General features: G+C 51.0%; 1 protein-coding gene across 1 annotated transcript in view; it reads left to right on the top strand.

Annotated features, from left to right (window-relative positions):
* The window catches only part of LOC123732719 (selection and upkeep of intraepithelial T-cells protein 5), a 117,472-nt gene that overhangs the window by 33,443 nt on the left and 69,319 nt on the right, over window positions 1-14,710 (top strand). Inside the window, exons 10-11 of the mRNA XM_045711979.1 lie at window positions 8,040-8,069; window positions 10,080-10,337. Of these exons, the coding sequence (XP_045567935.1) occupies window positions 8,040-8,069; window positions 10,080-10,337 (288 nt within the window). The remainder of the gene's footprint in view (window positions 1-8,039; window positions 8,070-10,079; window positions 10,338-14,710) is intronic.

Genomic DNA, 14,710 nt, shown 5'->3' with positions numbered 1-14,710 from the left:
AGGAACCAGGCTCTGAGGGGTGACCAGTCCTCTACTGGCTGTACTGGGTAGAGTGGATCCAGGCTCTGAGGGGTGTCCAGTCCTCTACTGGCTGTACTGGGTAGACCAGAGGAACCAGGCTCTGAGGGGTGACCAGTCCTCTACTGGCTGTACTGGGTAGACCAGAGGAACCAGGCTCTGAGGGGTGACCAGTCCTCTACTGTCTGTACTGGATAGACCAGAGGAACCAGGCTCTGAGGGGTGACCAGTCCTCTACTGGCTGTACTGGGTAGACCAGAGGAACCAGGCTCTGAGGGGTGACCAGTCCTCTATTGGCTGTACTGGTTAGACCAGAGGAACCAGGCTCTGAGGGGTGACCAGTCCTCTACTGGCTGTACTGGGTAGACCAGAGGAACCAGGCTCTGAGGGGTGACCAGTCCTCTTCTGGCTGTACTGGGTAGAGAGGAACCAGGCTCTGAGGGGTGACCAGTCCTCTACTGGCTATACTGGGTAGAGAGGAACCAGGCTCTGAGGGGTGACCAGTCCTCTACTGGCTGTACTGGGTAGAGAGGAACCAGGCTCTGAGGGGTGACCAGTCCTCTACTGGCTGTACTGGGTAGAGAGGAACCAGGCTCTGAGGGTGACCAGTCCTCTACTGGCTGTACTGGGTAGACCAGAGGAACCAGGCTCTGAGGGGTGACCAGTCCTCTACTGGCTGTACTGGGTAGACCAGAGGAACCAGGCTCTGAGGGGTGACCAGTCCTCTACTGGCTGTACTGGGTAGACCAGAGGAACCAGGCTCTGAGGGGTGACCAGTCCTCTACTGGCTGTACTGGGTAGAGAGGAACCAGGCTCTGAGGGGTGACCAGTCCTCTACTGGCTGTACTGGGTAGACCAGAGGAACCAGGCTCTGAGGGATGACCAGTCCTCTACTGGCTGTACTGGGTTGAGAGGAACCAGGCTCTGAGGGGTGACCAGTCCTCTACTGGCTGTACTGGGTAGACCAGAGGAACCAGGCTCTGAGGGGTGACCAGTCCTCTGCTGGCTGTACTGGGTAGACCAGAGGAACCAGGCTCTGAGTGGTGACCAGTCCTTTACTGGCTGTACTGGGCAGACCAGAGGAACCAGGCTCTGAGGGGTGACCAGTCCTCTACTGGCTGTACTGGGTAGACCAGAGGAACCAGGCTCTGAGGGGTGACCAGTCCTCTGCTGGCTGTACTGGGTAGACCAGAGGAACCAGGCTCTGAGGGGTGACCAGTCCTCTACTGGCTGTACTGGTTAGACCAGAGGAACCAGGCTCTGAGGGGTGACCAGTCCTCTACTGGCTGTACTGGGTAGACCAGAGGAACCAGGCTCTGAGGGGTGACCAGTCCTCTACTGGCTGTACTGGGTAGAGAGGAACCAAGCTCTGAGGGGTGACCAGTACTCTACTGGCTGTACTGGGTAGAGAGGAACCAGGCTCTGAGGGGTGACCAGTCCTCTACTGGCTGTACTGGGTAGACCAGAGGAACCAGGCTCTGAGGGGTGACCAGTCCTCTACTGGCTGTACTGGGTAGACCAGAGGAACCAGGCTCTGAGGGGTGACCAGTCCTCTACTGGATGTACTGGGTAGAGAGGAACCAGGCTCTGAGGGGTGACCAGTCCTCTACTGGCTGTACTGGGTAGACCAGAGGAACCAGGCTCTGAGGGGTGACCAGTCCTCTACTGGCTGTACTGGGTAGAGAGGAACCAGGCTCTGAGGGGTGACCAGTCCTCTACTGGCTGTACTGGGTAGAGAGGAACCAGGCTCTGAGGGGTGACCAGTCCTCTACTGGCTGTACTGGGTAGAGAGGAACCAGGCTCTGAGGGGTGACCAGTCCTCTACTGGCTGTACTGGTTAGACCAGAGGAACCAGGCTCTGAGGGGTGACCAGTCCTCTACTGGCTGTACTGGGTAGAGAGGAACCAAGCTCTGAGGGGTGACCAGTACTCTACTGGCTGTACTGGGTAGAGAGGAACCAGGCTCTGAGGGGTGACCAGTCCTCTACTGGCTGTACTGGGTAGAGAGGAACCAGGCTCTTAGGGTTGACCAGTCCTCTACTGGCTGTACTGGGTAGAGAGGAACCAGGCTCTGAGGGGTGACCAGTCCTCTACTGGCTGTACTGGGTAGACCAGAGGAACCAGGCTCTGAGGGGTGACCAGTCCTCTACTGGCTGTACTGGGTAGAGAGGAACCAGGCTCTGAGGGGTGACCAGTCCTCTACTGGCTGTACTGGGTAGACCAGAGGAACCAGGTTCTGAGGGGTGACCAGTCCTCTACTGGCTGTACTGGGTAGAGAGGAACCAGGCTCTGAGGGGTGACCAGTCCTCTACTGGCTGTACTGGGTAGACCAGAGGAACCAGGCTCTGAGGGGTGACCAGTACTCTACTGGCTGTACTGGGTAGACCAGATGAACCAGGCTCTGAGGGGTGACCAGTCCTCTACTGGCTGTACTGGGTAGACCAGAGGAACCAGGTTCTGAGGGGTGACCAGTCCTCTACTGGCTGTACTGGGTAGAGAGGAACCAGGCTCTGAGGGGTGACCAGTCCTCTACTGGCTGTACTGGGTAGACCAGAGGAACCAGGCTCTGAGGGGTGACCAGTCCTCTACTGGCTGTACTGGGTAGACCAGAGGAACCAGGCTCTGAGGGGTGACCAGTCCTCTATTGGCTGTACTGGTTAGACCAGAGGAACCAGGCTCTGAGGGGTGACCAGTCCTCTACTGGCTGTACTGGGTAGAGAGGAACCAGGCTCTGAGGGGTGACCAGTACTCTACTGGCTGTACTGGGTAGAGAGGAACCAGGCTCTGAGGGGTGACCAGTCCTCTACTGGCTGTACTGGGTAGACCAGAGGAACCAGGCTCTGAGGGGTGACCAGTCCTCTACTGGATGTACTGGGTAGAGAGGAACCAGGCTCTGAGGGGTGACCAGTCCTCTACTGGCTGTACTGGGTAGACCAGAGGAACCAGGCTCTGAGGGGTGACCAGTCCTCTACTGGCTGTACTGGGTAGAGAGGAACCAGGCTCTGAGGGGTGACCAGTCCTCTACTGGCTGTACTGGGTAGAGAGGAACCAGGCTCTGAGGGGTGACCAGTCCTCTACTGGCTGTACTGGGTAGAGAGGAACCAGGCTCTGAGGGGTGACCAGTCCTCTACTGGCTGTACTGGGTAGACCAGAGGAACCAGGCTCTGAGGGGTGACCAGTCCTCTACTGGCTGTACTGGGTAGAGAGGAACCAAGCTCTGAGGGGTGACCAGTACTCTACTGGCTGTACTGGGTAGAGAGGAACCAGGCTCTGAGGGGTGACCAGTCCTCTACTGGCTGTACTGGGTAGAGAGGAACCAGGCTCTTAGGGTTGACCAGTCCTCTACTGGCTGTACTGGGTAGAGAGGAACCAGGCTCTGAGGGGTGACCAGTCCTCTACTGGCTGTACTGGGTAGACCAGAGGAACCAGGCTCTGAGGGGTGACCAGTCCTCTACTGGCTGTACTGGGTAGAGAGGAACCAGGCTCTGAGGGGTGACCAGTCCTCTACTGGCTGTACTGGGTAGACCAGAGGAACCAGGTTCTGAGGGGTGACCAGTCCTCTACTGGCTGTACTGGGTAGAGAGGAACCAGGCTCTGAGGGGTGACCAGTCCTCTACTGGCTGTACTGGGTAGACCAGAGGAACCAGGCTCTGAGGGGTGACCAGTACTCTACTGGCTGTACTGGGTAGACCAGATGAACCAGGCTCTGAGGGGTGACCAGTCCTCTACTGGCTGTACTGGGTAGACCAGAGGAACCAGGTTCTGAGGGGTGACCAGTCCTCTACTGGCTGTACTGGGTAGAGAGGAACCAGGCTCTGAGGGGTGACCAGTCCTCTACTGGCTGTACTGGGTAGACCAGAGGAACCAGGCTCTGAGGGGTGACCAGTCCTCTACTGGCTGTACTGGGTAGACCAGAGGAACCAGGCTCTGAGGGGTGACCAGTCCTCTATTGGCTGTACTGGTTAGACCAGAGGAACCAGGCTCTGAGGGGTGACCAGTCCTCTACTGGCTGTACTGGGTAGAGAGGAACCAGGCTCTGAGGGGTGACCAGTACTCTACTGGCTGTACTGGGTAGAGAGGAACCAGGCTCTGAGGGGTGACCAGTCCTCTACTGGCTGTACTGGGTAGACCAGAGGAACCAGGCTCTGAGGGGTGACCAGTCCTCTACTGGATGTACTGGGTAGAGAGGAACCAGGCTCTGAGGGGTGACCAGTCCTCTACTGGCTGTACTGGGTAGACCAGAGGAACCAGGCTCTGAGGGGTGACCAGTCCTCTACTGGCTGTACTGGGTAGAGAGGAACCAGGCTCTGAGGGGTGACCAGTCCTCTACTGGCTGTACTGGGTAGAGAGGAACCAGGCTCTGAGGGGTGACCAGTCCTCTACTGGCTGTACTGGGTAGAGAGGAACCAGGCTCTGAGGGGTGACCAGTCCTCTACTGGCTGTACTGGGTAGACCAGAGGAACCAGGCTCTGAGGGGTGACCAGTCCTCTACTGGCTGTACTGGGTAGAGAGGAACCAAGCTCTGAGGGGTGACCAGTACTCTACTGGCTGTACTGGGTAGAGAGGAACCAGGCTCTGAGGGGTGACCAGTCCTCTACTGGCTGTACTGGGTAGAGAGGAACCAGGCTCTTAGGGTTGACCAGTCCTCTACTGGCTGTACTGGGTAGAGAGGAACCAGGCTCTGAGGGGTGACCAGTCCTCTACTGGCTGTACTGGGTAGACCAGAGGAACCAGGCTCTGAGGGGTGACCAGTCCTCTACTGGCTGTACTGGGTAGAGAGGAACCAGGCTCTGAGGGGTGACCAGTCCTCTACTGGCTGTACTGGGTAGACCAGAGGAACCAGGTTCTGAGGGGTGACCAGTCCTCTACTGGCTGTACTGGGTAGAGAGGAACCAGGCTCTGAGGGGTGACCAGTCCTCTACTGGCTGTACTGGGTAGACCAGAGGAACCAGGCTCTGAGGGGTGACCAGTACTCTACTGGCTGTACTGGGTAGACCAGATGAACCAGGCTCTGAGGGGTGACCAGTCCTCTACTGGCTGTACTGGGTAGACCAGAGGAACCAGGTTCTGAGGGGTGACCAGTCCTCTACTGGCTGTACTGGGTAGAGAGGAACCAGGCTCTGAGGGGTGACCAGTCCTCTACTGGCTGTACTGGGTAGACCAGAGGAACCAGGCTCTGAGGGGTGACCAGTCCTCTACTGGCTGTACTGGGTAGACCAGAGGAACCAGGCTCTGAGGGGTGACCAGTCCTCTATTGGCTGTACTGGTTAGACCAGAGGAACCAGGCTCTGAGGGGTGACCAGTCCTCTACTGGCTGTACTGGGTAGAGAGGAACCAGGCTCTGAGGGGTGACCAGTACTCTACTGGCTGTACTGGGTAGAGAGGAACCAGGCTCTGAGGGGTGACCAGTCCTCTACTGGCTGTACTGGGTAGAGAGGAACCAGGCTCTGAGGGGTGACCAGTCCTCTACTGGCTGTACTGGGTAGAGAGGAACCAGGCTCTGAGGGGTGACCAGTCCTCTACTGGCTTTACTGGGTAGACCAGAGGAACCAGGCTCTGAGGGGTGACCAGTCCTCTACTGGCTGTACTGGGTAGAGAGGAACCAGGCTCTGAGGGGTGACCAGTCCTCTACTGGCTGTACTGGGTAGACCAGAGGAACCAGGCTCTGAGGGGTGTCCAGTCCTCTACTGGCTGTACTGGGTAGAGAGGAACCAGGCTCTGAGGGGTGACCAGTACTCTACTGGCTGTACTGGGTAGACCAGAGGAACCAGGCTCTGAGGGGTGACCAGTCCTCTACTGGCTGTACTGGGTAGACCAGAGGAACCAGGCTCTGAGGGGTGACCAGTCCTCTGCTGGCTGTACTGGGTAGACCAGAGGAACCAGGCTCTGAGGGGTGACCAGTCCTCTACTGGCTGTACTGGGTAGACCAGAGGAACCAGGCTCTGAGGGGTGACCAGTCCTCTACTGGCTGTACTGGGTAGACCAGAGGAACCAGGCTTTGAGGGGTGACCAGTCCTCTACTGGCTGTACTGGGTAGACCAGAGGAACCAGGCTCTGAGGGGTGACCAGTCCTCTACTGGCTGTACTGGGTAGAGAGGAACCAGGCTCTGAGGGGTGACCAGTACTCTACTGGCTGTACTGGGTAGAGAGGAACCAGGCTCTGAGGGGTGACCAGTCCTCTACTGGCTGTACTGGGTAGACCAGAGGAACCAGGCTCTGAGGGGTGACCAGTCCTCTACTGGCTGTACTGGGTAGAGAGGAACCAGGCTCTGAGGGGTGACCAGTACTCTACTGGCTGTACTGGGTAGAGAGGAACCAGGCTCTGAGGGGTGACCAGTCCTCTACTGGCTGTACTGGGTAGACCAGAGGAACCAGGCTCTGAGGGTTGACCAGTCCTCTACTGGCTGTACTGGGTAGACCAGAGGAACCAGGCTTTGAGGGGTGACCAGTCCTCTACTGGCTGTACTGGGTAGAGAGGAACCAGGCTCTGAGGGGTGACCAGTCCTCTACTGACTTTACTGGGTAGACCAGAGGAACCAGGCTCTGAGGGGTGACCAGTCCTCTACTGGCTGTACTGGGTAGAGAGGAACCAGGCTCTGAGGGGTGACCAGTCCTCTACTGGCTGTACTGGGTAGACCAGAGGAACCAGGCTTTGAGGGGTGACCAGTCCTCTACTGGCTGTACTGGGTAGACCAGAGGAACCAGGCTCTGAGGGGTGACCAGTCCTCTACTGGCTGTACTGGGTAGACCAGAGGAACCAGGGTCTGAGGGGTGACCAGTCCTCTACTGGCTGTACTGGGTAGACCAGAGGAACCAGGCTCTGAGGTGTGACCAGTCCTCTACTGGCTGTACTGGGTAGACCAGAGGAACCAGGCTCTGAGGGGTGACCAGTCCTCTACTGGCTGTACTGGGTAGACCAGAGGAACCAGGCTCTGAGGGGTGACCAGTCCTCTACTGGCTGTACTGGGTAGACCAGAGGAACCAGGCTCTGAGGGGTGACCAGTCCTCTACAGGCTGTACTGGGTAGAGAGGAACCAGGCTCTGAGGGGTGACCAGTCCTCTACTGGCTGTACTGGGTAGAGAGGAACCAGGCTCTGAGGGGTGACCAGTCCTCTACTGGCTGTACTGGGTAGAGAGGAACCAGGCTCTGAGGGGTGACCAGTCCTCTACTGGCTGTACTGTGTAGACCAGAGGAACCAGGCTCTGAGGGGTGACCAGGATATAACTAGGAATGATCCATATCCTGTCCATTAGACTCTATTCATTTATACCAGGTTACCTTCAGACCAGTCCTGTATTAGATCAGGATATAACTAGGAATGACCCATATCCTGTCCATTAGACTCTATTCATTTATACCAGGTTACCTTCAGTCCTGTATTAGATCAGGATATAACTAGGAATGATCCATATCCTGTCCATTAGACTCTATTCATTTATACCAGGTTACCTTCAGTCCTGTATTGGATCAGGATATAACTAGGAATGATCCATATCCTGTCCATTAGACTCTATTCATTTATACCAGGTTACCTTCAGTCCTGTATTAGATCAGGATATAACTAGGAATGATCCATATCCTGTCCATTAGACTCTATTCATTTATACCAGGTTACCTCCAGTCCTGTATTAGATCAGGATATAACTAGGAATGATCCATATCCTGTCCATTAGACTCTATTCATTTATACCAGGTTACCTTCAGACCAGTCCTGTATTAGATCAGGATATAACTAGGAATGACCCATATCCTGTCCATTAGACTCTATTCATTTATACCAGGTTACCTTCAGTCCTGTATTGGATCAGGATATAACTATATATAGGTACCAGTGTGAAGCTTGTAGAGCAAAACGGGTGAAATACCTTTTTAGACCCCCAGACACTAAAGTCAGAGTTTAGTTTAGCATTATGCTAATTAGATTACCGAGTGGAACAGACATCCAGGCTTTTAATGATTATTAATTATTATTGTACTTTTTACTATTGTGCTTTTACACATTTGTTTTCTTTTGTCTACAGAGAAGCAAAGACAACGATTGGAAGAACGACGTAAGTGGGCTGTTGTCTTGTTAGAGTTTCACATAAAGAGATTATGATTATCACTATAATACTGATGGGTCAACTGTTAATCACAGACCTCATGGTTTATTACTATAATACTGATGGGTCAACTGTTAATCACAGACCTCATGGTTTATTACTATAATACTGATGGGTCAACTGTTAATCACAGACCTCATGGTTTATTACTATAATACTGATGGGTCAACTGTTAATCACAGACCTCATGGTTTATTACTATAATACTGATGGGTCAACTGTTAATCACAGACCTCATGGTTTATTACTATAATACTGATGGGTCAACTGTTAATCACAGACCTCATGGTTTATTACTATAATACTGATGGGTCAACTGTTAATCACAGACCTCATGGTTTATTACTATAATACTGATGGGTCAACTGTTAATCACAGACCTCATGGTTTATTACTATAATACTGATGGGTCAACTGTTAATCACAGACCTCATGGTTTATTACTATAATACTGATGGGTCAACTGTTAATCACAGACCTCATGGTTTATTACTATAATACTGATGGGTCAACTGTTAATCACAGACCTCATGGTTTATTACTATAATACTGATGGGTCAACTGTTAATCACAGACCTCATGGTTTATTACTATAATACTGATGGGTCAACTGTTAATCACAGACCTCATGGTTTATTACTATAATACTGATGGGTCAACTGTTAATCACAGACCTCATGGTTTATTACTATAATACTGATGGGTCAACTGTTAATCACAGACCTCATGGTTTATTACTATAATACTGATGGGTCAACTGTTAATCACAGACCTCATGGTTTATTACTATAATACTGATGGGTCAACTGTTAATCACAGACCTCATGGTTTATTACTATAATACTGATGGGTCAACTGTTAATCACAGACCTCATGGTTTATCACTATAATACTGATGGGTCAACTGTTAATCACAGACCTCATGGTTTATTACTATAATACTGATGGGTCAACTGTTAATCACAGACCTCATGGTTTATTACTATAATACTGATGGGTCAACTGTTAATCACAGACCTCATGGTTTATTACTATAATACTGATGGGTCAACTGTTAATCACAGACCTCATGGTTTATTACTATAATACTGATGGGTCAACTGTTAATCACAGACCTCATGGTTTATTACTATAATACTGATGGGTCAACTGTTAATCACAGACCTCATGGTTTATTACTATAATACTGATGGGTCAACTGTTAATCACAGACCTCATGGTTTATTACTATAATACTGATGGGTCAACTGTTAATCACAGACCTCATGGTTTATTACTATAATACTGATGGGTCAACTGTTAATCACAGACCTCATGGTTTATTACTATAATACTGATGGGTCAACTGTTAATCACAGACCTCATGGTTTATTACTATAATACTGATGGGTCAACTGTTAATCACAGACCTCATGGTTTATTACTATAATACTGATGGGTCAACTGTTAATCACAGACCTCATGGTTTATTACTATAATACTGATGGGTCAACTGTTAATCACAGACCTCATGGTTTATTACTATAATACTGATGGGTCAACTGTTAATCACAGACCTCATGGTTTATTACTATAATACTGATGGGTCAACTGTTAATCACAGACCTCATGGTTTATTACTATAATACTGATGGGTCAACTGTTAATCACAGACCTCATGGTTTATTACTATAATACTGATGGGTCAACTGTTAATCACAGACCTCATGGTTTATTACTATAATACTGATGGGTCAACTGTTAATCACAGACCTCATGGTTTATTACTATAATACTGATGGGTCAACTGTTAATCACAGACCTCATGGTTTTGTCTTGTTCTACAGTATATAACTCTACATCTAACCTGACTAGTAATGTCCTCTTGTTCTACAGTATATAACTCTACATCTAACCTGACTAGTAATGTCCTCTTGTTCTACAGTATATAACTCTACATCTGTTTTCTTTCCTGTCTAGTTGATGCCCTGTTTGTGGACAGACACAAGGATCACCTCATTCAGATGGTTTCCAAGGGGGAATCCATAGCATCTGAGCTGCACCAGAAGGACTTGATCCCTGATGAGATGAACTCTCAGATCAGTGCTGCCAGGACCAGACAGGACCAGATGAGACTGTTGTTCTTGGCCCTAGAAGAAGCAGAAAACACAACAAGAGTGAAATCAGCATTTTACAGGATTCTACTGCGTCTGGAACCTTATCTAGTCTATCACCTGGGTAAGAACCTCTCTATCTCTGGTTACATATCACTGGAATATAAACCTTATCTAGTCTATCACCTGGGTAAGAACCTCTCTACCTCTGGTTACATATCACTGGAATATAAACCTTATCTAGTCTATCACCTGGGTAAGAACCTCTCTACCTCTGGTTACATATCACTGGAATATAAACCTTATCTAGTCTATCACCTGGGTAAGAACCTCTCTACCTCTGGTTACATATCACTGGAATATAAACCTTATCTAGTCTATCACCTGGGTAAGAACCTCTCTACCTCTGGTTACATATCACTGGAATATAAACCTTATCTAGTCTATCACCTGGGTAAGGACCTCTCTACCTCTGGTTACATATCACTGGAATATAAACCTTATCTAGTCTATCACCTGGGTAAGAACCTCTCTACCTCTGGTTACATATCACTGGAATATAAACCTTATCTAGTCTATCACCTGGGTAAGAACCTCTCTACCTCTGGTTACATATCACTGGAATATAAACCTTATCTAGTCTATCACCTGGGTAAGAACCTCTCTACCTCTGGTTACATATCACTGGAATATAAACCTTATCTAGTCTATCACCTGGGTAAGAACCTCTCTACCTCTGGTTACATATCACTGGAATATAAACCTTATCTAGTCTATCACCTGGGTAAGAACCTCTCTACCTCTGGTTACATATCACTGGAATATAAACCTTATCTAGTCTATCACCTGGGTAAGAACCTCTCTACCTCTGGTTACATATCACTGGAATATAAACCTTATCTAGTCTATCACCTGGGTAAGAACCTCTCTACCTCTGGTTACATATCACTGGAATATAAACCTTATCTAGTCTATCACCTGGGTAAGAACCTCTCTACCTCTGGTTACATATCACTGGAATATAAACCTTATCTAGTCTATCACCTGGGTAAGAATCTCTCTACCTCTGGTTACATATCACTGGAATATAAACCTTATCTAGTCTATCACCTGGGTAAGAACCTCTCTACCTCTGGTTACATATCACTGGAATATAAACCTTATCTAGTCTATCACCTGGGTAAGAACCTCTCTACCTCTGGTTACATATCACTGGAATATAAACCTTATCTAGTCTATCACCTGGGTAAGAACCTCTCTACCTCTGGTTACATATCACTGGAATATAAACCTTATCTAGTCTATCACCTGGGTAAGAACCTCTCTACCTCTGGTTACATATCACTGGAATATAAACCTGATCTAGTCTATCACCTGGGTAAGAACCTCTCTACCTCTGGTTACATATCACTGGAATATAAACCTTATCTAGTCTATCACCTGGGTAAGAACCTCTCTACCTCTGGTTACATATCACTGGAATATAAACCTTATCTAGTCTATCACCTGGGTAAGAACCTCTCTACCTCTGGTTACATATCACTGGAATATAAACCTTATCTAGTCTATCACCTGGGTAAGAACCTCTCTACCTCTGGTTACATATCACTGGAATATAAACCTTATCTAGTCTATCACCTGGGTAAGAACCTCTCTACCTCTGGTTACATATCACTGGAATATAAACCTTATCTAGTCTATCACCTGGGTAAGAACCTCTCTACCTCTGGTTACATATCACTGGAATATAAACCTTATCTAGTCTATCACCTGGGTAAGAACCTCTCTACCTCTGGTTACATATCACTGGAATATAAACCTTATCTAGTCTATCACCTGGGTAAGAACCTCTCTACCTCTGGTTACATATCACTGGAATATAAACCTTATCTAGTCTATCACCTGGGTAAGAACCTCTCTACCTCTGGTTACATATCACTGGAATATAAACCTTATCTAGTCTATCACCTGGGTAAGAACCTCTCTACCTCTGGTTACATATCACTGGAATATAAACCTGATCTAGTCTATCACCTGGGTAAGAACCTCTACTGGCTGTACTGGGTAGACCAGAGGAACCAGGCTCTGAGGGGTGACCAGTCCTCTACTGGCTGTACTGGGTAGAGTGGATCCAGGCTCTGAGGGGTGTCCAGTCCTCTACTGGCTGTACTGGGTAGACCAGAGGAACCAGGCTCTGAGGGGTGACCAGTCCTCTACTGGCTGTACTGGGTAGACCAGAGGAACCAGGCTCTGAGGGGTGACCAGTCCTCTACTGTCTGTACTGGATAGACCAGAGGAACCAGGCTCTGAGGGGTGACCAGTCCTCTACTGGCTGTACTGGGTAGACCAGAGGAACCAGGCTCTGAGGGGTGACCAGTCCTCTATTGGCTGTACTGGTTAGACCAGAGGAACCAGGCTCTGAGGGGTGACCAGTCCTCTACTGGCTGTACTGGGTAGACCAGAGGAACCAGGCTCTGAGGGGTGACCAGTCCTCTTCTGGCTGTACTGGGTAGAGAGGAACCAGGCTCTGAGGGGTGACCAGTCCTCTACTGGCTATACTGGGTAGAGAGGAACCAGGCTCTGAGGGGTGACCAGTCCTCTACTGGCTGTACTGGGTAGAGAGGAACCAGGCTCTGAGGGGTGACCAGTCCTCTACTGGCTGTACTGGGTAGAGAGGAACCAGGCTCTGAGGGTGACCAGTCCTCTACTGGCTGTACTGGGTAGACCAGAGGAACCAGGCTCTGAGGGGTGACCAGTCCTCTACTGGCTGTACTGGGTAGACCAGAGGAACCAGGCTCTGAGGGGTGACCAGTCCTCTACTGGCTGTACTGGGTAGACCAGAGGAACCAGGCTCTGAGGGGTGACCAGTCCTCTACTGGCTGTACTGGGTAGAGAGGAACCAGGCTCTGAGGGGTGACCAGTCCTCTACTGGCTGTACTGGGTAGACCAGAGGAACCAGGCTCTGAGGGATGACCAGTCCTCTACTGGCTGTACTGGGTTGAGAGGAACCAGGCTCTGAGGGGTGACCAGTCCTCTACTGGCTGTACTGGGTAGACCAGAGGAACCAGGCTCTGAGGGGTGACCAGTCCTCTGCTGGCTGTACTGGGTAGACCAGAGGAACCAGGCTCTGAGTGGTGACCAGTCCTTTACTGGCTGTACTGGGCAGACCAGAGGAACCAGGCTCTGAGGGGTGACCAGTCCTCTACTGGCTGTACTGGGTAGACCAGAGGAACCAGGCTCTGAGGGGTGACCAGTCCTCTGCTGGCTGTACTGGGTAGACCAGAGGAACCAGGCTCTGAGGGGTGACCAGTCCTCTACTGGCTGTACTGGTTAGACCAGAGGAACCAGGCTCTGAGGGGTGACCAGTCCTCTACTGGCTGTACTGGGTAGACCAGAGGAACCAGGCTCTGAGGGGTGACCAGTCCTCTACTGGCTGTACTGGGTAGAGAGGAACCAAGCTCTGAGGGGTGACCAGTACTCTACTGGCTGTACTGGGTAGAGAGGAACCAGGCTCTGAGGGGTGACCAGTCCTCTACTGGCTGTACTGGGTAGACCAGAGGAACCAGGCTCTGAGGGGTGACCAGTCCTCTACTGGCTGTACTGGGTAGACCAGAGGAACCAGGCTCTGAGGGGTGACCAGTCCTCTACTGGATGTACTGGGTAGAGAGGAACCAGGCTCTGAGGGGTGACCAGTCCTCTACTGGCTGTACTGGGTAGACCAGAGGAACCAGGCTCTGAGGGGTGACCAGTCCTCTACTGGCTGTACTGGGTAGAGAGGAACCAGGCTCTGAGGGGTGACCAGTCCTCTACTGGCTGTACTGGGTAGAGAGGAACCAGGCTCTGAGGGGTGACCAGTCCTCTACTGGCTGTACTGGGTAGAGAGGAACCAGGCTCTGAGGGGTGACCAGTCCTCTACTGGCTGTACTGGTTAGACCAGAGGAACCAGGCTCTGAGGGGTGACCAGTCCTCTACTGGCTGTACTGGGTAGAGAGGAACCAAGCTCTGAGGGGTGACCAGTACTCTACTGGCTGTACTGGGTAGAGAGGAACCAGGCTCTGAGGGGTGACCAGTCCTCTACTGGCTGTACTGGGTAGAGAGGAACCAGGCTCTTAGGGTTGACCAGTCCTCTACTGGCTGTACTGGGTAGAGAGGAACCAGGCTCTGAGGGGTGACCAGTCCTCTACTGGCTGTACTGGGTAGACCAGAGGAACCAGGCTCTGAGGGGTGACCAGTCCTCTACTGGCTGTACTGGGTAGAGAGGAACCAGGCTCTGAGGGGTGACCAGTCCTCTACTGGCTGTACTGGGTAGACCAGAGGAACCAGGTTCTGAGGGGTGACCAGTCCTCTACTGGCTGTACTGGGTAGAGAGGAACCAGGCTCTGAGGGGTGACCAGTCCTCTACTGGCTGTACTGGGTAGACCAGAGGAACCAGGCTCTGAGGGGTGACCAGTACTCTACTGGCTGTACTGGGTAGACCAGATGAACCAGGCTCTGAGG

Source organism: Salmo salar, unplaced genomic scaffold, assembly GCF_905237065.1.
Source record: "Salmo salar unplaced genomic scaffold, Ssal_v3.1, whole genome shotgun sequence".
In the NCBI taxonomy this organism is placed as follows: domain Eukaryota; kingdom Metazoa; phylum Chordata; class Actinopteri; order Salmoniformes; family Salmonidae; genus Salmo; species Salmo salar.
This window is presented reverse-complemented; position numbering and strand designations above follow the sequence as displayed.